This window comes from Zea mays, chromosome 7, assembly GCF_902167145.1.
Source record: "Zea mays cultivar B73 chromosome 7, Zm-B73-REFERENCE-NAM-5.0, whole genome shotgun sequence".
NCBI lineage: Eukaryota > Viridiplantae > Streptophyta > Magnoliopsida > Poales > Poaceae > Zea > Zea mays.
Window position 1 is genome coordinate 127,234,693 of NC_050102.1, and position 24,544 is coordinate 127,259,236.

A 24,544-nucleotide genomic window follows, 5' to 3' on the forward strand; every position below is an offset into this window, starting at 1 on the left:
TAGAAATAAACGGGGGAGGAAAAAAACAGCACTTTATTGGTAGCCACCATTTCTGAGTTTCATCCTACAAATAGGGATGTTTAAGATGCCCAACCAGATTGTTCACCTGGAAATCAAATGATGACCTAAACAAGAGTACAACTAAAGCTAGAAATTCTTGGGCTCCTTAAGATCTCGAATAGATCCTCTGAATTCAGAACAAAACCCATAACCACTTCTCTCCATGCTTTAGCTCAGCTCTGTTCTACACTGCTCACTCACTCCAGTACCCGTCATTTTCCTTCTCACATTTCTCATCCTCATCCTCATCATCCTCCTCGCCGATCTCCATCACTGCCTCTCGGAACCACCTGATATCATCCAATGTCGCCTTCCGGAACATAGCAATGTCCACTGCGCCAGCTACCATATGGTAACCCCTCAATTTGAGCTGCTCTGGCGGGTCATTCTGCATTGCAAACCCGCCCAGGTAAGCAGCATTGCCACCCGAGGCTGCTGACGCCTTCTTCTTCTTCTTAGCCTCCAGCACCTTCCTCTTGGCCTCCCTCAGAAAATAGCCCGGACCTTCCTGTTCCCGAGGTCCCATAGGTATCCCATGCTAGCCGACAGGTCGAGCGGGCCCATCTGCACGACGTCCACGCCGTCGACGGTGGCGATGGTGTCGATCTCCGCGATCGCAGTGGCGGTCTCGACCTGGCAGATGACGAGGGTATTGTCCTCGCAGCGGGAGAGGTAGGAGTCGTCGAAGCCATAGGCGGAGGCGCGGACGATGGGGTGTGCAACGCCGTGGACCCCGCGCGGCGGGTAGCGGCACTGCGGCAGTGGGAGACTGCCTCAGCGGCGGCCTCGGGGGACTCGATGGTGGGGAGCATGAGGCCCGCGGGGCCGAGGTCTAGCGCCTTCTTGGCCCAGATGGCGCTGGCCTCCGGGAGGCGGAGCACGGCGGGGGTGCGTGCGACGTCCAGCGCGCGAAGGCAGGCGAGCGCCTCGGGGATCCCGCCCGATCCGTGCTCCATGTCGACGACGACGTAGTCGTAGTCGGCGAGGGCGACGAGCTCGGCGAGCTCGGCGAGGGTACGGGAGAAGGAGAGGAGGAACAAAACGTACAGGGTGTCTCCGGCGGTGAGGCGGGACTTGAGGGAGGGTGCGGGAGAGAGGAGGTCGGATGCCGTGGCGGAGACTGCGACGGAGGAACGCCGCCCACGGCAAGGAAGCCGGTCCGTGTTGCGGTATTGAAGGAAGGACGCAGGGTGGATGGGGTCGCGGGCGGGATGCCCCGTTGAAGGAAGGTCGCGGGTGGGGCGCGGCGTTGATTGGTGGCCGCGGGAGGGTTGGCCGGGATGCGGCCGCGGGGTGCGCGAGCGGCAGAACAGAAAGGGAATTAGGCTTACACCTATTTCCTAAACTAATTTTGGTGGTTGAATTGCCCAACACAAATATTTGGACTAACTAGTTTGCCCAAGTTTATAAGTTCTACAGGTACCAAAGGTTCACAATAAGCCAATAAAAAGATCAAGAGAATGGGTTCAAACAAAGGAGCAAAGGGACAATCGAAGGCACCCTGGTCGGGCGCACCGGACTGTCTGGTGTGCCACTGGACAGTGTCCGGTGCACCACCGGACAGTGTCCGGTGCACCAGGGGACTCCAAGCTGAACTCTTCACCTTCGGGAATTTTTCAGAGGCGCCGCGCTATAATTCACCGGACTGTCCGGTGTACACCGGACAGTGTCCGGTGCTCCAAGGGGACGCGACTCTGAACTCGCCAGCCTCGGGAATTCTCAACGGCTAGTCCGCTATAATTCACCAGACATGTCCGGTGTACATCGGACTGTCCGGTGTGACAGCTGAACAACGTCTACTTCGGCGCCAACTGTCACCTGCAGCGCATTAAATGCGCGCCAGAGCGCGCAGAAGTCAGGCATGCACGAAGCGGCGCACCAGACATCCAGGCGGGCCCAGCAGTCAGAGCTCCAACGGTCGGAACCCTAACGTTCGGGTGACGTGGCTGGCGCACCGGACATGTCCGGTGTGCACCGGACTGTCCGGTGCACCATGCGACAGACAACCTCCACCCAAACGGCTAGTTTGGTAGTTGGGGCTATAAATACCCCCAATCACCCCACATTCAAGTAATCCAAGTTTTCCACCTCTCAACCACTTACAAGAGCTAGGCATTCAATACAAGACACACTCAAGTGATCAAATCCTCTCCAATTCCACACAAGGCTTTAATGATTAGCGAGAGAGATTTGTCGTGTTCTTTTGAGCTCTTGCGCTTGGATTGCTTCTTTCTTTCTCACTTGTTCTTGTGATCAAAACTCCATTGTAACCGAGGCAAGAGACACCAATTGTGTGGTGGTCCTTGCGGGGAAGTTTTGTTCCCGGTTTGATTTGAGAAGAGAAGCTCACTCGGTCCGAGGGACCGTTTGAGAGAGGGAAAGGGTTGAAAGAGACCCGGTCTTTGTGACCACCTCAACGGGGAGTAGGTTTGCAAAAACTGAACCTCGGTAAAACAAATCCGCGTGTCACACTCTTCATTCGCTTGTGATTTGTTTTGCCCCCCTCTCTCTCGGACTCTTTATTATTTCTAACGCTAACCCGACTTGTAGTTGTGATTATATTTGTAAATTTCAGTTTCGCCCTATTCACCCCCCCTCTAGGCGACTTTCAATTGGTATCAGAGCTCGGTGCTTCATTAGAGCCTAACCGCTCGAAGTGATGTCGGGAGATCACGCCAAGAAGGAGATGGAGACCGGCGACAAGCCCACTACAAGCCACGGGTCGACTTCTTCGGAGGAGTCCTGCAACAAAAGGAAGGAAAAGAAAGACTCTTCCAAAGGGAAGAGAAAGGAGAAGAAATCCTCTTCTCACAAGTCGCATCGGAGAGGCGACAAGCACAAAAGGATGAGGAAAGTGGTCTACTACGAGACCGACACTTCATCAACGTCGACCTTCGGCTCCGACGCGCCGTCCGTCACTTCTAACCGCCAAGAGCACAAGAAGTATAGTAAGATCCCCCTACGCTACCCTCTCACTCCTAAACATACACCTTTACTTTCCGTCCCATTAGGCAAACCACCAACATTTGAAGGTGAAGATTATGCTAGGTGGAGTGATATGATGCGATATCACCTAACCTCACTCCACAAAAGTATATGGGATGTTGTTGAGTTTGGTGTACAGGTACCATCCGTAGGGGATGAAGATTATGATGAGGACGAAGTGGCTCAAATCGAGCACTTCAACTCCCAAGCCACCACTATACTCCTCACCTCTCTAAGTCGAGAGGAGTATAACAAGGTGCAAGGGTTGAAGAGCGCCAAGGAGATTTGGGACGTGCTAAAAACCACGCACGAAGGAGATGAGGTGACCAAGATCACCAAACGGGAAACGATCAAGGGGGAGCTCGGTCGCTTCCGTCTTTGCCAAGGGGAGGAGCCACAAGACATGTACAACCGGCTCAAAACCTTGGTGAACCAAGTGCGCAACCTCGGGAGCAAAAAATGGGATGACCACGAAGTGGTTAAGGTTATTCTAAGATCACTTGTTTTCCTTAACCCAACTCAAGTTCAATTAATTCATGGCAATCCTAGATATACTCAAATGACCCCCGAGGAAGTTATAGGTAATTTTGTGAGCTTTGAGTTGATGATCAAAGGCTCAAAGAAGATCAACGAGCTTGATGGCCCCTCCACGTCCGAAGCACAACCGGTCGCATTCAAGGCGACGGAAGAAAAGAAGGAGGAAGCTACTCCAAGTCGAACACCCATCGACGCCTCCAAGCTCAACAACGAGGAGATGGCGCTCATCATCAAGAGCTTCCGTCAAATCCTCAAGCAAAGGAGGGGGAAAGATTACAAGCCCCGCTCCAAGAGAGTTTGCTACAAGTGTGGTAAGCCCGGTCACTTTATTGCTAAATGTCCATTATCAAGTGATAGTGACAGGGACAACGACAAGAAGGGGAGAAGAAAGGAGAAGAAGAGATATCACAAGAAGAAGGGCGGCAATGCCCATGTGTGCCCCGAGTGGGACTCCGACGAGAGCTCCACCGACGAGGACGCCGCCAACATCGCCGTCACCAAGGGTCTTCTCTTCCCCGACGTCGGCCACAAATGCCTCATGGCCAAGGAGGGCAAAAGGAAGAAGGTAAAATCAAGATCCTCCACCAAATATGAAACATCTAGCGATGAGGATAATGCTAGTAATGAGGAGGATAACTTGCGCATTCTTTTTGCCGACCTAAACATGCAACAAAAGGAAAAACTAAATGAGCTAATTAGTGCCATCCATGAAAAGAATGATCTCTTGGACTCCTAAGAGGACTTCCTAATCAAGGAAAATAAAAAGCATGTTAAGGTTAAGAATGCTTATGCTCTAGAAGTAGAAAAATGTGAGAAATTATCTAGTGAGCTAAGCACATGCCATGACACTATTGCCAACCTTAGAAATGAAAATGCCAAATTAATTGCTAAGGTTGATTCTCATGTTTGTGATGTTTCAATTCCCAATCTTAGAAATGATAATGATGATTTGCTTGCTAAGATTGAAGAATTAAACACCTCTCTTGCTAGCCTTAGGGTTGAAAATGAAAAATTAATTGCTAAGCCTAAAGAATTAGATGTTTGCAATGTTACAATTTCCGATCTTAGAGATAACAATGATATTTTGCGTGCTAAGATTGTTGAACTTAATTCTTGCAAACCCTCTACATCTACCATTGAGCATGTTTCCATTTGCACTAGATGTAGAGATATTAATGTTGATGCTATTCATGATCACATGGCTTTAATTAAACAACAAAATGATCATATAGCAAAATTAGATGCTAAAATTGCCGAGCATAACTTAGAAAATGAAAAGTTTAAATTTGCTAGAAGTATGCTCTATAATGGGAGACGCCCTGGCATCAAGGATGGCATTGGCTTCCAAAGGGGAGACAATGTCAAACTTAGTGCCCCTCCTAAAAGATTGTCTAATTTTGTTAAGGGCAAGGCTCCCATGCCTCAGGATAACGAGGGCTACATTTTGTACCCTGCCGGCTATCCTGAGAGCAAAATTAGGAGAATTCATTCTAGGAAGTCTCACTCTGGCCCTAACCATGCTTTTATGTATAAGGGTGAGACATCTAGCTCTAGGCAACCAACCCGTGCTAAGCTGCCTAAGAAGAAAACTCAGTGCATCAAATGATCATGACATTTCATTTAAAACTTTTGATGCATCATATGTTTTAACTAACAAATCCGGCAAGATAGTTGCCAAGTTTGTTGGGGGCAAACACAAGGGGTCAAAGACTTGTGTTTGGGTACCCAAAGTTCTTGTTTCTAATGCCAAAGGACCCAAAACCGTTTGGGTACCTAAAGTCAAGAACTAAACTTGTTTTGTAGGTTTATGCATCCGGGGGCTCAAGTTGGATCATCGATAGAGGGTGCACAAACCACATGACGGGGAGAAGAAGATGTTCTCCTCCTACGAGAAAAACCAAGATCCCCAACGAGCTATCACATTCGGGGATGGAAATCAAGATTTGGTCAAAGGTTTGGGTAAAATAGCTATATCTCCTGACCATTCCATTTCCAATGTTTTTCTTGTAGATTCTTTAGATTACAATTTGCTTTCCGTATCCCAATTATGTCAAATGGGCTACAACTGTCTATTTACTGATGTAGGTGTTACTGTCTTTAGAAGAAGTGATGATTCAATAGCGTTTAAGGGAGTGTTAGAGGGTCAGCTATACTTGGTAGATTTTGATAGAGCTGAACTCAACACTTGCTTAATTGCTAAGACTAACATGGGTTGGCTCTGGCACCGCCGACTAGCTCATGTTGGAATGAAGAATCTTCATAAGCTTCTAAAGAGAGAGCACATTTTAGGATTAACAAATGTTCATTTTGAGAAAGACAGAATTTGTAGCGCATGCCAAGCCAAGAAGCAAGTTGGTGTTCATCATCCACACAAGAACATCATGACGACTGACAGGCCACTGGAGCTCCTACACATGGATCTATTCGGCCCGATCGCTTACATAAGCATCGGCGGGAGTAAGTACTGTCTAGTTATTGTGGATGATTATTCTCGCTTCACTTGGGTATTCTTTTGCAGGAAAAATCACAAACCCAAGAGACCTTAAAAGGATTCTTGAGACGAGCTCAAAATGAGTTCGGCCTAAGGATCAAGAAAATTAGAAGCGACAATGGGACGGAGTTCAAGAATTCACAAATTGAAGGCTTCCTTGAGGAGGAGGGCATCATGCATGAGTTCTCCTCTCCCTACACGCCACAACAAAATGGTGTAGTGGAGAGGAAGAATCGAACTCTATTGGACATGGCAAGAACCATGCTTGATGAGTACAAGACACCAGATCAGTTTTGGGCCGAGGCGGTCAACACCGCCTGCTACGCCATCAACCGGTTATATCTGCACCGAATCCTCAAGAAGACATCCTATGAACTCCTAACCGGTAAAAAGCCCAATATTTCATATTTTAGAGTTTTTGGTAGCAAATGCTTTATTCTTGTTAAAAGAGGTAGAAAATCTAAATTTGCTCTTAAAACTGTAGAAGGCTTTTTACTAGGATATGACTCAAACACAAGGGCATATAGAGTCTTTAACAAGTCCTCAGGACTTGTTGAAGTTTCTTGTGACGTTGTGTTTGATGAAACTAACGGCTCTCAAGTAGAACAAGTTGATCTTGATGAGATAGGTGAAGAACAGGCTCCGTGCATCGCGCTAAGGAACATGTCCATTGGGGATGTGTGCCCTAAGGAATCCGAAGAGCCTCCACATGCACAAGATCAACCATCCTACTCCATGCAAGCATCTCCACCAACTCAAAATGAGGACGAGGCTCAAGTTGATGAAGGAGAATCAAAATGATGAGCCACCTCAAGATGACGACAATGATCAAGGGGGAGATGCAAATGATCAAGACAAGGAGGATGAAGAGCCAAGGCCGCCACACCCAAGAGTCCACCACGCAATCCAACGAGATCACCCCGTCGACACCATCCTCGGCGACATTCATAAGGGGGTAACCACTAGATCTCGTGTTGCACATTTTTGTGAGCATTACTCTTTTGTTTCCTCTATTGAGCCACACAGGGTAGAGGAAGCACTCCAAGATTCGGATTGGGTGATGGCGATGCAAGAGGAGCTCAACAACTTCACCAGGAACAAGGTATGGCATTTGGTTCCACGTCCTAATCAAAATGTTGTAGGAACCAAGTGGGTCTTCCGCAACAAGCAAGACGAGCATAGTGTGGTGACAAGGAACAAAGCTCGACTCGTGGCCAAGGGGTATTCACAAGTCGAAGGTTTGGATTTCGGTGAAACCTATGCACCCGTAGCTAGGCTTGAGTCAATTCGCATATTATTAGCCTATGCTACTTACCATGGCTTCAAGCTTTACCAAATGGACGTGAAGAGTGCCTTCCTCAATGGACCAATCAAGGAATAGGTCTATGTTGAGCAACCTCCCGGCTTTGAAGACAGTGAGTATCCTAACCATGTCTATAGGCTCTCTAAGGCGCTTTATGGGCTCAAGCAAGCCCCAAGAGCATGGTATGAATGCCTAAGAGATTTCCTTATTGCTAATGGCTTCAAAGTCGGCAAGGCCGATCCTACTTTATTTACTAAAACTCTTGATAATGATTTGTTTGTATGCCAAATTTATGTTGATGATATTATATTTGGGTCTACTAACGAATCTACATGTGAGGAATTTAGTAGGATCATGACACAGAAATTCGAGATGTCTATGATGGGGGAGTTGAAGTATTTCTTGGGATTTCAAGTAAAGCAACTCCAAGAGGGCACCTTCATTTGCCAAACGAAGTATACTCAAGACATTCTAAACAAGTTTGGAATGAAGGATGCCAAGCCCATCAAGACTCCCATGGGAACCAATGGGCATCTCGACCTCGACACGGGAGGTAAGTCCGTGGATCAAAAGGTATACCGGTCGATGATAGGTTCATTGCTTTATTTATGTGCATCTCGACCGGACATTATGCTTTCCGTATGCATGTGTGCAAGATTCCAAGCCGACCCTAAGGAATCTCACCTTACGACCGTAAAACGAATCTTGAGATATTTGGCTTATACTCCTAAGTTTGGGCTTTGGTACCCTCGGGGATCCACATTTGATTTGATTGGTTATTCGGATGCCGATTGGGCGGGGTGCAAAATCAATAGGAAGAGCACATCGGGACTTGCCAGTTCTTGGGAAGATACTTGGTGTCTTGGGCTTCAAAGAAGCAAAATTCGGTCGCTCTTTCTACCGCCGAAGCCGAATATATTGCCGCAGGCCATTGTTGCGCGCAATTGCTTTGGATGAGGCAAACCCTGCGGGACTATGGTTACAAATTAACCAAAGTTCCTCTTCTATGTGATAATGAGAGTGCAATCCGCATGGCGGATAATCCCGTTGAGCATAGCCGCACTAAACACATAGCCATTCGGTATCATTTTCTTAGGGATCACCAACAAAAGGGGGATATCGAGATTGCATACATTAATACTAAAGATCAATTAGCCGATATCTTTACCAAGCCACTAGATGAACAAACTTTTACCAAACTTAGGCATGAGCTCAATATTCTTGATTCTAGGAATTTCTTTTGCTAATTTGCACACATAGCTCATAAATATACCTTTGATCATGTCTCTTTTATATATGCTATGACTAATGTGTTTTCAAGTGTATTTCAAACCAAGTCATAGGTATATTGAAAGGAAATTGGAGTCTTCGGCGAAGACAAAGGCTTCCACTCCACTCTATCACTCATCCTTCGCCGTCGCTCCAAGCAATTCTTCGTCTTTGGTATAATCTTCACTCATATGTTTTATTTGCCAAAGGGGAGAAAATAGTTAACAAAGGGCTTATATTTCACTTTAAGTACCGTTTTTGGCGATTCATGCCAAAGGGGGAGAAAGTATGAGCCCAAAGCAAAAGGACCGCACCACCACCCTAATTTTAAAATGATTTTCAATTGGTAAATTTCAAATTGGTATCTCTTTGTGTTCTAAAGGGGGAGAAAGTAGTACCTTTCAAAATTGATATCTTAAAACCCTTTTGAACACTAAGAGGAGAATTTATTTGAGGGGGAGTTTTGTTTAGTCAAAGGAAATGCATTTGAAACAAGGGGAGAAAATTTCAAATCTTGAAAATGCTTCGCAAAATCTTATTCATCCACCTTTGACTATTTGCAAAAGGTCTTTGAAAAGGATTACAAAAAGAATTTGCAAAAACAAAACATGTGGTGCAAGCGTGGTCCAAAATGTTAAAAATAAAGAAACAATCCATGCATATCTAGTAAGTAATATTTATTGGCTCAATTCTAAGTAACCTTTGCACTTACATTTTGCAAACTAGTTCAAATTATGCACTTCTATACTTGCTTTGGTTGTGTTGGCATTAATCACCAAAAAGGGGGAGATTGAAAGGGAATTAGGCTTACACCTATTTCCTAAACTAATTTTGGTGGTTGAATTGCCCAACACAAATATTTGGACTAACTAGTTTGCCCAAGTTTATAAGTTCTACAGGTACCAAAGGTTCACAATAAGCCAATAAAAAGATCAAGAGAATGGGTTCAAACAAAGGAGCAAAGGGACAATCGAAGGCACCCTGGTCGGGCGCACTGGACTGTCCGGTGTGCCACCGGACAGTGTCCAGTGCACCACCGGACAGTGTCCGGTGCACCAGGGGACTCCAAGCTGAACTCTTCACCTTCGGGAATTTTTCAGAGGCGCCGCGCTATAATTCACCGGACTGTCCGGTGTACACCGGACAGTGTCCGGTGCTCTAAGGGGACGCGACTCTGAACTCGCCAGCCTCGGGAATTCTCAACGGCTAGTCCGCTATAATTCACCGGACATGTCCGGTGTACATCGGACTGTCCGGTGTGACAGCTGAACAACGGCTACTTCGGTGCCAACTGTCACCTGCAGCACATTAAATGCGCGCCAGAGCGCGCAGAAGTCAGGCACGCGCGAAGCGGCGCACCGGACACTCTACAGTGCATGTCCGGTGCGCCACCGGACATCCAGGCGGGCTCAGCAGTCAGAGCTCCAACGGTCGGAACCCTAACGTTCGGGTGACGTGGCTGGCGCACCGGACATGTCCGGTGTGTACCGGACTGTCCGGTGCACCATGCGACAGACAACCTCCACCCAAACGGCTAGTTTGGTGGTTGGGGCTATAAATACCCCCAACCACCCCACATTCAAGTAATCCAACTTTTCCACCTCTCAACCACTTACAAGAGCTAGGCATTCAATACAAGACACACTGAAGTGATCAAATCCTCTCCAATTCCACACAAGGCTTTAGTGATTAGCGAGAGAGATTTGTCGTGTTCTTTTGAGCTCTTGCGCTTGGATTGCTTCTTTCTTTCTCACTTGTTCTTGTGATCAAAACTCCATTGTAACCGAGGCAAGATACATCAATTGTGTGGTGGTCCTTGCGGGGAAGTTTTGTTCCCGGTTTGATTTGAGAAGAGAAGCTCACTCGGTCCGAGGGACCATTTGAGAGAGGGAAAGGGTTGAAAGAGACCCGGTCTTTGTGACCACCTAAACGGAGAGTAGGTTTGCAAAAACCGAATCTCGGTAAAACAAATCCGCGTGTCACACTCTTCATTCGCTTGTGATTTGTTTTGCATCTCTCTCGGACTCTTTATTATTTCTAACGCTAACCCGGCTTGTAGTTGTGATTATATTTGTAAATTTCAGTTTCGCCATATTCACCCCCCATCTAGGCGACTTTCAAGAACGCTGTGGCTGTGGACGCCTACAGTAGGTACTTAAGTAGTAGTAGAGATTTGAGTGAAACAAAACAGACTTTTTCCGGATTATTTAACCTTAACCTCAGACGTTTTAAGCCCATAGGGCTACACGTTTCAGCTCAGGTTCTATGTTGTTGAAATCCAGTTCGTACTTGGCTGGGCTGGGCTGGGCCACGGACTACTAGAGGAAATAACTGGGCCGGGACACGGCAATAAATCGAACTTAGCTATAAGCAAATCGCAGCACGAGTGCACAACTAACATGTTGATGGTCCACTAGGATGTGCCCAGGCAACGCCGCAACGGGCCCTTCCGTCTCTTTTCCGAGAACGACTGATGTACAAATAAGACTTAGGTGTAAACATACAAACAATCGTCTTAATCTGTTAGATCATGTCTTAATCATAGATGCAACTATAGTTTATTAGAGGTTTTTATAAAGCTTTTGTGAGCTAGTGTTAAAATGGTTTAAGTGATGTACAGTTGGATTATAATCTAGCGGATTAGAATGCTGGCTTTCACAATAGTGCTTGCCCTCTTTTTATGGTCTTTTGTTGTTAAATATGTAACATCCGTTAAAAAAAGAATACGTTTTTGCTATTGGTAGATTCTAAAACAGCCTTAGACATTGATTGCAATATTTTGAGAAATTTCAGCCTTTTATATCTTTCTGTTTTAAGCTAAATCTAACTTTTGGAAGCTTCTACACATATTTTCATGAGCTCTTGTTTCGATGTCTGGTATTCTAATCTATCTCTACGTTCTTTATCATAATTTTTAGAAGGTCACAAATATGTTTGGTGGTTTAGAAACCTTATCATGTCTACCAGATTTTTAAAAAGATGAAACGAATTTGAAATATATTTCCTCCATTTTTTATTTGCCATGTTTTAGTTTAAAAATAAATTAATGGACGATAAATATTTAAAAATGGACGAAGTACTTTTAACTGAGACAGGGAGGTTTTGTTTTTTTATAAAAAAATGTGCCTGATTTATCATAGAAAGGCACTTCGGTCTCTCGGTTTTCAGGGTCTTTTTTATTAGGTTTCAATCTACATTTTTTTTGTAAAAGTTAACAAAAAAAGTCATAGATGTTTTAGACGAAAAGTTGTTTTTTACTCTAGTACAAAACAGAGTAAAAACTAAAAATAGCCCACTTCTTACATTTACATTCTATAAAAGTATGGACGTGATCAACTTTAAAAAAAGTAATCACCTACACACTAGCTATGAAGACATCATATTATTATTTTCCCTTCTTTGTCGTCTCTTACTTCTTTCCATCCGAGAGATCGTGTCCCTTTTATCATTCCATGCGGTGTCTTCAGCGGTGATGGTGCTCCATCCTCCCTTGTGCTTAGGCTAACTCCAATGGAGCATCTAAATAGACACTCGAAACTAAAATAGGTACTCGTTGAGCACCGTAGCAACATCTATACCTCTCCAACGGGCGATTTAAGGGCTAGTTTGGAAACTCAAATCTCATTCGGGATTGAAGGGTATTGGAGAGGAAATTAGTTTATTTTCACCTTAATCCCCTCCAATCCCGAAAGGGATTTGAGGTTCCCAAAGTAGCCCTAAAAGGTAATACCCATTTTGTATGCAAGGAGAGAGAACCTAAATATGGATTTTTCTCTCTGTAGAACACTAGAACCCATTGTGTGGTGTGAGCGAGAGAAGAGAGAGAAAATAGGCCTAGGTTGGTGGATTGAAAGAAAAAAATAGTATTTTATTGATATGTGTCTATATTTGTATTGTTGTTGGAGAAAATCACTACACGACGGTTGATCTTTAGCGACCCTTATTTAGGACCAACGGTTGGTCGCTAAAAGTTATGGACCTACGGTTGGTCGCTAAATGCGTTTATAGCGACGGTCTGTGGGTCGCTAAAAGTCTAGAAATTTAACGACTTATGGTCGGTCGCTATAGAGGTAAGTGTGTGACTGATGGTGGGTCGCTATAGGGGTACGTGATTTTTGTGTTTCTTATTTACTCACCAAAGCCCATCTAAAGGCCTACTAAACAAACAAACGAAACCTTATTCCACGCGCGCAGTCGCCGTCACTTCTCCCATGGCCGCCCCCTCCCTCAGCCGTGGCGGGTGCCGCCGCCACCTCACTCTTGTGCTCGCCGAGCTCGCCCTTAGCCCTGTCGTCCCCCTTCCTGCTGAGGCCAACACCCCATCCCCTCGCCCTTCCCTGCTCGACAGCCCCATCCCTGGTCTTCCAAGGCTGCGCCCTCACCTCCTTCCCATGGTGAGCTCGCCCATGGCGGCTTTCCCCGCTCGGCGTACTCCCCTCTGCAGGAGCTCGCCCTCAAACTCCCTGACTGCTCGAGCTCGCCCAGGCCGCGACCTCACCGAATCGCGCAGCCCCTGCTCTCCTTCCCCAGTCGCGCTTAGCCTAGCCTCCCTCCTGGCTCCCTGCTCTTTTCCATCGCCGAGGATTTGGCCAGCGCTATCCCTACTCGCCTCTACCCTGGTGCTCCCCTATGTGTTGTGCGATGGGGAATTTTTAGTTGCGGCAATCGCTATCTGAACCTCCAATGTCCATGTTCTTTTGGTGTGCAATTTCAGGTACTCTGCAAGCACTTGTTTGTTCTGTTCCTGCTCTAGTTCTTTGCTGCATTTTCTGAATTAGGGAGCAAATTGGGAATTAGAACAGCAAATGAGTAACTCCAGAGAGCTGTCTCTTTTGAGGTTTTATTTTGACCAGGTTTAGAAAATCAGATTATTGCAATTGCTAGAGGTATGACTAACTGTCCTTAGATGAATTATACTGCCAAATGCACAATTGTGTGTTGGCTGAATGTGCCGTAGATTTCTATAGCAGGAATACAAAGCTTTATTTCTTGCTTTCTAGAACTGAATTGCTGATGTAGTGCATTGCAATTAGTTTCCTGATTTGAGCACTTTGTTTGTGAAATTGGATTGAGCAAATGGAGAAGGGCCATTGGTCCTACTGTTACTAGTGTTGTGTTGTTTCTTAGTTCAGTTTTATGACCTTGGTCTCTGATCTGTGGGATTTCTGCTCGGCCAACACCAGAAGTGTGCACACCTGCAGAGAACTACAAGGACTATGCTCATGACATCGAGTGATAAATGAAGTTGGGAGGGGGGGGGGCAAATTGCCAAATTTGCACACGTTAGGGCTCTAGTGTGTTATTCAAGTAGATGTGGTCCTTTTAGCTCATCTAATTGGTAATATGTATGCTATGTTATATTAGATGGTTTTAACTCTACTTTAATATAAGGTGTTAGTAATATTTGAAGTACTAAGCACATGATAGTTGTAGAAGCCAAATAGGAGCTAAATTGAATGTATTGTTGTTTAGAGCTACAAGTACAGTTTTAATTGCACAGCTAATTTAACAAAGTAAGCCATGTTTTCTGTAGAAATGCTATATAGGAAACTTGTAGATAACTTCTTTATCTCACTTGTGTAAAAATTTCATGACCATAAGCTTAGCAGTTTAGAAGTTATGCTTATCTGAAGTTCAGTATCTGAATCTGTCCAGATTCTGTACATATTTCGAAAATGACCTTGTTTGCCCAAGTTAAACTGAGAATCAGCCCTTAGTAATTATAGAAGAATTGTAGTACTTTTCTTAAGCTTTCCAACAAAATTTAGAGCACCCTTTTTGGTGATCTAGAGATCAAGTTACAGCTGTTGGAAATGTGATGTCTGAATCTGTCAAAAATCTGGACAGCAATGTTTGTTTGTATTAACTGACTTCGATACACATTGAATCACCTTGAGATGATTATAAATGAATTGTAGATAATTCTATTATCTTTCTAAAAAGTCTAGGATCACCTGAATTGGTTGCCTGAAACTCAAGTTATGGATTTTTGAAGTACGTAGTCGAATTCTGTCCAAATCTGAGAAAAGGCTAGATTCTTTTGGCATGCCAACTTTTGGTTTTAAAAATATGGCCTGTGATTATTCAACAGATAACAGAATAGGAATAAGCATATATTTGTAAACATTGTAAAAAGAAACCTTAAAATGCAGTAGCTAATAAGGATCAGTTGCAATGCTTCCCTTTTATTATATGTATAATCCTTAGTTTTGGTACAATTCTACTTTTTCCATGATATAAGTTTGCTAATATACTGCTTTTGGTGTGTGTCTCTTTTCAGGCTTCAATGCAGCAGTTGCTGGGTGCTTCTTTGCCATTGAAACTGTATTAAGACCTCTTAAACCAGAAAATTCACCTCCATTTACGACTGCAATGATAATATTGGCATCTATTATATCATCTACTGTTTCAAATGTTTTACTTGGAGCCAGACCAGCTTTTATAGTGCCAGCCTATGAGCTAAAATCTGCTGCCGGTAGCTGTTCTGATCTTTTCTTACAGTAACGTTAGTAGCTATCCTTCTTTTTATGGAGCTTCGGGGCACTTCTTGTAAAATGGTTTTCTAAGTTCATTAAGCCCAGATACGTGATTCCATTTGTTTAGGTTATGAGCATAATGGCCATAACTGTTTTCTTTTTTGTTAGTTAGGATTGACCTTTTTGGTATAAATTTTAAGTTCCCTTTGGAAAACTCATTTCAATGATGTTGACTTGGATTTTTGAATCCCACATAATATTGTTCTCCTATTTTGTAAACTCAAGCGTATGTGAAATGTGTGTTTTTAAGTTTGTCCTAATCTCTTCAACTTGTTTGCAGAGCTACCCCTGTACCTTATCTTAGGAATGCGATAAGTAATAATGTGCACTAGCTCTGACTTTCTGTAGGTTGGAATGGCTGCTACACTAGCTTCAGTCTGTTCAGTCCCATTGACTTCAGTACTGCTTCTCTTTGAGCTGACAAAGGATTACAGGATTTTGCTTCCTCTCATGGTAAGTGTTAAATGTCAATGCAGTCTTACTATATTTTTTGTTTCACAACACATAAACATAAGTTATTTCCGTCGTGTAGTGAACAAGGGAGAATATTATGAACTGAAGGTCATGTATCAGCGAAAAGCAGGCTTTCCTCTTGTAGCAATTGTGCACTGAAAAACTACAGTGCCCTTATGACACCACAACAGTAAGCAAGACTACAGGACATCTATGCGAAATGCAGCTAGCCAGCTACACTGATGTAGAGATCATTCATGCAATTTAACCTCTATACTGTATCATTTTAATTTAACCAGCTATTTCACTACTGCCTTTTATAGTGTTTAGGTTATAACCAATGACCTCTGTTAAAGTTTATAATTTAAACTCATTGATTGAAAAACATTTAGTTGTGATGTCACTAAAAGGTGAAATAAATTTCTTATAGTGTGCATTATTATCCCTTTTTTCATTTCTAAGTAAAATTCTTAACAACTTCTGTATAATAATGATTGAATTTATGATTGTTGTTTGCACTAACATCTGGTCTAATTTCATTATTCTTGAACTTCTTTTGTGCCCATGCTTCATTACACATGTAGGTCGCTCGAATGCAACTGTCTGGCCTAGCATCCAATCGACCTCAACCACTCTTCATCCCACGAGTGTGTGGAGCTGATGAACTTGTCGATGTGTACTGATTTTTTCTCATATGTTTCTAGCCATACTTTAATTGATTCTTTGTCAAATTGTGCAACTTGTAAACCATATGATTACTTGGTATTATTGCTTTGATATGGACATCCAGAAAAATATTCAACTTCGAATATCTTTGGCTTTAGTGACTAGTCTTCTCCATTGTTTCTCTAGACTTTGAGGTATTTGCCATCGTGTTATTCATCATGTAAGCTTAAAATATGACACAAAGAAACTCCTAATATTATGTTTTATTTTTAGACTACGCAGACAAATAGGGTAGCTATGCTAGATGAGATCCTGGATTATGTGAAGTTTCTAAGGCTTTAGCCTTTAGGTCAAGGTTCAGCTCATTGTGCTGACATATTTGGGTTATTAACCACCAATTGGGTTACTTGTTTGATCACCGATGGGTCCCTGATTTTGAAAATGTTAGGTTCTAAGCATGAGCAAGCTGGGTTATGATGGTGTTGTGGCACTGCTGGTTGCTGATATATCACTTTCAGTTAAGTTACACATGTGATTTGTGACTACTAACTATTTCCCTTTGGTAACTTCACTTTCACTGCCATGAGATATGAAAACATTCTGAGAAAATAGTGGGTTTAAAGAAGACTTCACAAGAAACACACGTCCTCCTTCAAAAGAAACGCACTGTAGGGAAAGGACAATGCATATTAAATAAGATCAAAATTCAGATGAAACGTTGAAGCTGTGCATTTTTTATTGCTATAGCTTGTTTTGTGATAAATGCTAATGAATTGATCAATCCCTGTTTACCAATGCAGATCGGTCCTGACCATATTGAAGCTTTGTATCAGTATGCCAAATTTCAGTTTGAGTGTGGTAACTACTCAGGGGCTGCTGATTACCTTTACCAGTATGGTGCTTTGTGCACAAACAGTGAGCGAAATGTGAGTGCCCTCTGAGGAAAGCTGGCAGCAGAAATCCTAACGCAGAACTGGGACCTAGCTTTGGAGGAACTCAACCGCTTGAAGGAAATAATTGATTCAAAGGTTCTAACTTCAATGTTTTGTTCTGTGTTCTTTGTTCTTTGTGTACACTATATCACCAACCATGTTCCTTCCTAATCTTTGGGCAGAACTTCTCATCACCTCTGAATCAGCTCCAGAACAGGATATGGCTGATGCATTGGGCTCTGTTCATCTTCTTTAACCATATCAGGTGATATACGTGCATGTTTAGAACTACACTGTTTTCCATTAGTAGGTTTCACATAATTCTTTTTTTGGAGAAATTTGAGCTTGATCCAAACTCGTTCTTTTGCAACTGTGTAATCCAGTTTGAGTCGCTACTATTTTTTGTCTTTAAGATTATGTATGCTCAGAATATACTAGTAAATTTACATTCACTTGTTTCCCTTGCAGGTACTTGAATGCTATACAGACAAATGCACACCATCTTATTAGGTATCTAGCTACTTCAGTTGTTGTCAACAAAAGGAGAAGGAATATGCTTAAAGAGTTGATTAAGGTCATTCAACAGGAGCACCATACCTACAAGGATCCCATAACTGAATTTCTGGAATGCTTATATGTTAACTATGTAGTTGTGGGCTTTTGAACAATAGCTAGAGTGATATGAAACATTAGTGATGTAGTTGTGGGCTTTTGAACTACTTCAAGCTAGAGTGATGTCGTTGTGGTGCTTTTGTGACTGATCATCTCTGGAGCTTTTGTGAATGATCTAGCTAGCTATCTGTAAATGATCTAGTTGTGAATGATATCATAATTGTGATGCTTTTGTGAATATATAATTGCGGTGCTTTTGTGTTTATGTGATGGATCTATGACTGTGGTATATTGATTAACTTTGTATGTCTTTATGATTTGTGTATAAAAATCTATGATTTGTGGTGCTTAATTAAATGCATATTATTATTAATAACAACTGTAAAAGGGCGACTTTCTGTTGGTTGCTAAATGTATAGTATGACGACTTACAGTTGGTTGCTAAATCTATAGTACAACAACTCACGGTTGGTCGCTAAATGTACAATATTAGCAGCGGACGGTCGGTCGCTAAAAAGATGTCGGTCGCTAAAGCCTTTAGCGACGACACTTATAGCGACCATCCTTATGGGTCGCTAAAAGTTTTTAGCGACCAACCGTAGGTCGTTGAAGGTCGTTTTAGCAACTAACCGCAGGTCGCTGTAAGTGAACCGTCGTGTAGTAGGCAAAGGATGAATTGGGTCTTTAAATTTTGTTCTCCTGAGAAATACCCTCAGACTCATTTTTAAAATCCCTACAAATATTTTCTTAATAATTTTCCTTGAGCTCATACGTCTCCGGTGTCATACCATGAGCTCTACAAGCTAATTTCACTTATCCACAACTGTTGGGGACTTGTTCTCAAATACTATGAGTTAAGAACAAGGCAACACAAAAAATGTTAAACGTTAATGCCCTTCGTCCATCGAAGCATTATTTCCCTTGGGATATAATGATCTTCGGACGAAGGTCATGAAGTACATACCTTCATCATTACGGCATACGATAATGAAAAAAGAATCACAAGAAATGTGAACGATAACATGAGTATTTGTGTATCATTATCAGCTCATTTCTATTTTATTATCATGGAAAAATAGAAATGATATCAAGTTACAAATGTACCTTCGGTTTGAAAGAAGGCAAAAGTACAAGCGTGACGCAAAAGCAAATGCCAAGTCAGCGTGAACAGTACGGGAGCACTGTTCATCTATTTATAGGCACGGTACGCAGCCCATGTAAAATTACACTCATGCCCTTTACATTTGCTAATGACTCTATAGTAATCCATCGAGGTCTAAATAGCCTTTTCCCTTTTAAGTCGGTTCCCCTTTCTGCTATAATGTAGAAGCTCCCCTGCGCACAGCTTCGGCTCTGCGCCAACCTTCACATTCTTTGTACTTCTTCACATTGTGGTTCTAATCCGAGTCCGAAGGTACCTGTTCATGTATTATACTCCAGAAACATTGTTAAATCATGTTTTTGAGGGCCTTCAGAAGACGAAGGCCCCCAACAGTAGCCCCTCGCAAGGTTAATTTGTTAGAATAACGAATTTAGATTGCGATATGGACGAAGGCCCTAAGCCGAAGGTCCGAAAAAACACCTTCCCTTTGCTAGAATAGCAACAGTCAATGATAGACGGGTCCCTCCAACTTGGAGCACGCTGGGCATATAAATAAGAACTCACCCCGAGCACATTTGCTACGCTACTTGCCGCCTGTTTTGTTTGCTCAATTTCTTAGCTTTTGCCTACCAACGCTTGCTTGGTTTTTTAGATTTTCTAAGCTTTGGCTTTAAGAACACATTTTCACCATTTCCGAAGAGAAGATGTCTCAAGACAAGAAGACGGTTGTTGAAACGAAGCTAACCGAAGAGGAGAAGCTTCTTGAGGAAAAAATTGTTGGATTCATTGAGTCAATTGCAAAGACAAATACAGAAAAGATTACAAAAGAATTTCTAGAGGGCTGTTGGGACTTGCTCTCACTCGCAAGGGGGCCAACAAGGGTGAACAGTGACGTTAACAGGGTTACGCGCTAGATGGCAATAGCTCTGTTAATCTGGCCTCCCACGGGCACTGTGCGGGGGTATTTATAGGTACCTGAGCGCCCAGCGCCTTGTGCTAAGGACGCATGTGCCCTCAGCTACCTAGGTTATCCCCAGAATATTCCCATAAAGCAGGGTTACAGACTGTAATTACAGGGATGCCTTTACAAATTAGGCCCGTAACGCGCGGCGGCCACGCAGGGCCCGTTACACTGGGCCGGATCACACGTGGGCCTCTGAGCTGGACGAGACCGCACTGTGGGATGACGCCGTCGCAGGCCTTCGTCTGGTGCTGAGTCGAGCGAAGGGTGTCCCTGCCCGTTTTGTCTCTGTCAGACCAGCGACTGCAGCGAAGGCCTCGAGCGAAGGGTGGCGTCTTTGCCTTCGCCCCAACATTTGCCCTCCGAGGGATCATTTCGACAAAGTCACCTGGTGCCGAAGACGTCGCTAGATGGCGGAGACGCTGCCCTCGCTCGAAGTGGTTCCGCGGGGGTTTTTGACATGACCGTTGATTGACAGCGTACTGTTGGATTGCGGGTTTCCCGAAGCGCCGCGCCCTGTTGGATTGCGGGTTTCCCGAAGAGCCGCGCCCTGTCTATAAAAGGGGGCGGGGTCAGCGGTTTTTGAACTTCACTTTCCGCGCTCCGTGAAAACCCTAGCCGCCTTTTTCACCGCCTTGCTGCTCGTCTGCCCGCCGTGCTCTTATTCGCCGGAGATCTGGCTCGAGTGAAGCAGACCGTCCGCCGCCGCCGACGGTACGTAGCGATGCCGACCTCCTCTTCTTCCGCTGCCGCTACGCTGCCGGTCGCCGCCTCGCCGCCGGCCGACGCCTCGTCTGAGGAGACGCTGAGTAGTTTGATGGCGGAGGAGTTGCGCGCCAGCGATTCTGTTGATTTTGGCATGTCGCGGATGTCGTCGGTCCGCGTGCAAGATATGCAGCGGTTGGGTTACTTTGGCGGCGACGTTGCTCGTGTCCCGGGGACGGAGGAAGTCCCCGAGCCGGAGGGCGAGTTGGTCGTGTTCGAGGCGTTCTTCGTCGCCGGTCTCCGCCTGCCTGCGCACCGATTTGTTGGCGAAGTCCTGCGCAGGTTTAACGTTCAGATACATCAGCTGACACCGAATGCCATAGTGGCTCTGTTGAAGTATGTCTGGGCGACGACTTCGTACGGCGGACAGCCATCGGTCGAAGTCTTTGCGAAGTATTATTGTTTGCACTGGCAGAAGAGGATGATTGGGGATGAAGTTGCTCAGTTTGGGTCCTGCACGTTTACGCCGAAGACCGGCAAGACCACGATGCAGGTAGTCGAGTTGGTTCCTTGCGCCCGCAACAAGTGGGGCAACTGGAATGAGTTTTGGTTTTACGTCGCTGAGGGTACCGTCGAAGGCCATGAGGGACTCCCCGTGTCCGAGATGTGTTCTCATTTTTACTCAGCATACCCGCCCTTTGAGGTGGCGGAGGAAGATGCGGACGAAGGAGCCCTTCGGTGCGCCGCCGGCCTGAGCAGTGGGCGCGATTTGGTTGAAGAATTTGTCGCGTACGGGGTATGGCCCTTGGCGCATGGCTGGGCGTTGGGCGAAGTGTGCCCTCGCCAGATGCCTTTCCATGGTGGAAGGGTGGTGCGAAGTCCCGCCTTCGCGCTGAACCTGCAAAGCCGCGATCCGGCCACCTTTGTGCGCGAGGCGGAGGATGGGGCAGTGCGGCTCGTTGGACGTTACGTGCCGAGGACAGAGGGCCAGCGCAGCTGGGATATCCGCGGGTCGAATGACCGTTTGAACAGGGTTTTTGAATTGAATCAATTGCCATATGATGGCTATCCTGGTCAAGACGATGTGGACCGCCATGGGAAGAAACCGGTAGTGGAGACTAGAGACGACCCTGCGCCGGCGGCCGCCCCATCCTCTAAAAAGAGGAAATTAGGTACTGCTATGGGAGGACTTGGGGTTTCCGATGGTTTTGCTAGAGAGTTGATGAGGACATACGCGGCCCCGTGGGGAAGGATGTCTTCGCCCGAGCTCCGGGAGTCTTCGGCTCGGATGCTGAGGGTTACCGGGGGTTGTTGGCCAAGGAATGTTCCTATCCCCCACGCGGCCGGCGAAGACTTTTTTACATCTCGCATGGTTCGTGAATGGAGAGTTTTTCCTTACGGGCGGAATATTGCTGCTGTTGTGTCAGCAGTGATGGACAAGGATCGCCAGGGAGCTGCACAAAAGCGCCAGGCGGTTGTCAGGCTCCATGAAGCCAGGCCGAAGAGGCAGTGGGGGGCTGCGAAGGCTGCGGCCCCCGGCGGAGGCAAGCCGCCGCTGGCGGCGAAGTCGGGCGTCCCTGCATCTAGCAAGGCGCCGGAGGCAGCGGCAGGCGCCGGAGGCTCCAAATCGACGAAGGCTGTGCCGCCGGCCGGCAGGGTGTCGGAGGTCGTGAAGGCGGCCCGAGAGTTGCCGTCGTCGGGCAAACGCGTCGCCGACTTCGCCACCGATATTAGTGTGGAGGACTATCTTGGTGGTAAGCCCTTGGCTCGTTTTTTTTAATTCGTTGAAACGTTGCAGGGTCGGACGAGGGCCAGCTTGCTATTGTTGCGCCTGCCGCGGCGACCATGGCGGCTGCCGTAGTGCCATAGGCGAAGGGCGGTGCTCTTAGTGCCGGAGGCGAGATGTTGGCACTGGCGGCCGTCAGGGATGAGGCGGACGCTGCGTCTCGCCGGCTGAAGGAGGTGACGGAGGCGCTAAGTCAGGTCCGCTGAGTTAGACTCCCTTTTTTTATTTTTTTATTTTTTTTTCGCGGTCTTACGTGTGTTCTGCAGGTGGCTGACTTCGCCAATCGCACGGCGTCGGGGGCCCTCACGGCAGTTGTGTCTGCCGAAGTCGAGAGGCTTCGGACGCAACATGCGGACGCCGTCCGTGAAAAATCGGCCGCCGACAGTAAGTGCCGCAAGCTGGCGGACAAGGTGGCCGCGCTGGAGGGGGAGAAGGCTGACCTCCGGCGCCAATTGGCGGGGGAGAGGAGGGAGACCAACGAGGCCCTCGCTAAGGCGCAGGCTGCGCAGGTGGAGGCCAATCTGGCGCGGGCGGAGGGCAATCTTGTCAGGGAGCGCGCCGAGCAGCTGCAGGAGCGGCTCATTGCCCTGGAGAGCCGCGTGGAGAGGGCCGAGGCCGCGACGCGCGCGGAGGCCGAGCGGACGCGCAAACAGCTTATGGACTCGTACCATAAGCTGGGCGTGCGGACCGGTGACTTCGAAGTGCCGGACCGAGAGTCCGGACTTCGCTGCCTGGAGTGGGTACAGGAGGAGCTACAGGCGCTCCCCACTATCATGGAGGGGTTCATGTCGTATGCCTCCCTGGTCACCTGCGAGGGGGCGATGAACGCGCTCTCCCGCGAAGGGTGCCGGCACTTCGAGGTCTTCGACCAGGCTGATGAAGACTTTGAGCGAGATATCTACAAGGTTGAAGACCCCGTAGTGAAGGAATCCGCCGGTGCCGTCTACGACCGGATGTGGGGTCCACACGGTTGCGAGGTGGTCAGGGAGCGGGCCGAGACGGCGAGGGCTCAGGTAACGTTTGGCGTTTGCTTGGCGTTTGCTGGATGTGGGCTATGTGTGTGTTCGCTGACTTTGTGTGCTGTGTCTTAGGCGGCGCGTGGCGAGAGAGTGGATGACTTCGGGGCGTTGAACAGCGTGCTGCCTGACCCGGGGCCGACCCCGGCGGAGGCCGTGTCCGGGGCCGCCCTGGAGCCGCCCCCGGAGACCGCAGAAGGCGCACCGGATGCCTCCGCATCCGCCGCGGCCGGCGGAGACCTGCCCCTAGAGACCGCTGAAGGCGCGCCTGATGCCCCCGCAGCCGCTGCGCCAAGTGCTGAAGATCCTGTGACGGTGGCGGCGGAGGCGACAGTGGAGGCAACGGCGGAGGCAACGGCGGAGGCTCCGCAGGTGGCGTAGTGGGTGTAGATAGTTAGGGAATTTTGGATATGTTGCTGAATTTTGGTTGCTGCGCAGGTTCAAGATTTTGGGCCTGCGCACGCAACCGCCATTACTAAATTTTTGGCGGCTTCGACCGTGGATGGTGGTAATAAATGTGATGGGTCTGCATCTGAGTTTTCTGATTTTGCTGACTCTGGAGCTCGGTTGAGTGGACTGAGGAGTCGTCGGAGGAGGACTTGGACTACTTTGCGGCCTTGGATGTGGCTGCGGCGGAGGCTTCACCGCACGCCGCGGACACAGAAGATGTGCCTGGTCCAAGCACCGGGCGCCGGCGGCGAAGGGCGGTTGCGAAGCGTAGAGTTAGTGGGGCGGAGGGAGGTCAGCTTCGTGTAAGCAGGGCTGGCCGGCAGGAACTGTTGTCTTTGCCAGCCGCCGTGAGTACAGGTGAAGGGGAACTGCGAAGTCTTTTTGCGGGTGAGGAGCTTAGGATAATGTTATTTAATTATAGGGAGATGGGAATTATTCCTAAGGTTGAGCTGATGTAGAGTGTGGTGCCCTCGCTTGTATATGTGTAAAGGCTTGTAAGATGAGGTTGTATGCCCTCGTTTGTCTATGCCTGCGAAGGCGTTGTGTACTTGGTCTGGTGTGTTTTGTTATGCTGTGCTGGTGCGCGTATAGTTGGTCTTGGCGCGGACAGTTTGGTGTTGTCGTTTTTGCTTTTGTTGTGCTAGTCCGGCTGCACCCTTAGGCGTCTTCTGCACGGATAG

The 24,544-nt window shown here is 46.6% G+C and overlaps 1 protein-coding gene and 2 pseudogenes across 1 annotated transcript; 2 read left to right on the forward strand and 1 right to left on the reverse strand.

Moving 5' to 3' along the window:
• Nucleotides 1–253: 253 nt before the first annotated feature.
• On the reverse strand, nt 254–1,946 carry LOC103634153 (2-keto-3-deoxy-L-rhamnonate aldolase-like; annotated as a pseudogene).
• Nucleotides 1,947–12,948: 11,002 nt separating this feature from the next.
• LOC103632824 (chloride channel protein CLC-f) lies at nt 12,949–16,076 on the forward strand. The gene is made up of 4 exons (XM_008654554.3): nt 12,949–13,359; nt 14,926–15,120; nt 15,530–15,634; nt 15,714–16,076. Exons 1-3 carry the CDS (start codon nt 13,329–13,331, stop codon nt 15,595–15,597), a joined length of 294 nt encoding a protein of 97 aa, XP_008652776.1. The 5' UTR covers nt 12,949–13,328; the 3' UTR covers nt 15,598–15,634; nt 15,714–16,076.
• Nucleotides 16,077–16,470: 394 nt separating this feature from the next.
• On the forward strand, nt 16,471–17,984 carry LOC103632823 (eukaryotic translation initiation factor 3 subunit E-like; annotated as a pseudogene).
• The last annotated feature ends 6,560 nt before the right edge of the window (nt 17,985–24,544 follow it).

Excerpts from the sequence above, each read along its gene's own strand:
- LOC103632824 (XM_008654554.3), top strand. The coding sequence starts at position 13,329 with ATGTCCATGTTCTTTTGGTGTGCAATTTCAG. Across the intron at positions 13,360-14,925 it reads CTTTTGGTGTGCAATTTCAG|GCTTCAATGCAGCAGTTGCT; the intron begins GTACTCTGCAAG and ends GTCTCTTTTCAG. Across the intron at positions 15,121-15,529 it reads TGAGCTAAAATCTGCTGCCG|GTTGGAATGGCTGCTACACT; the intron begins GTAGCTGTTCTG and ends GACTTTCTGTAG.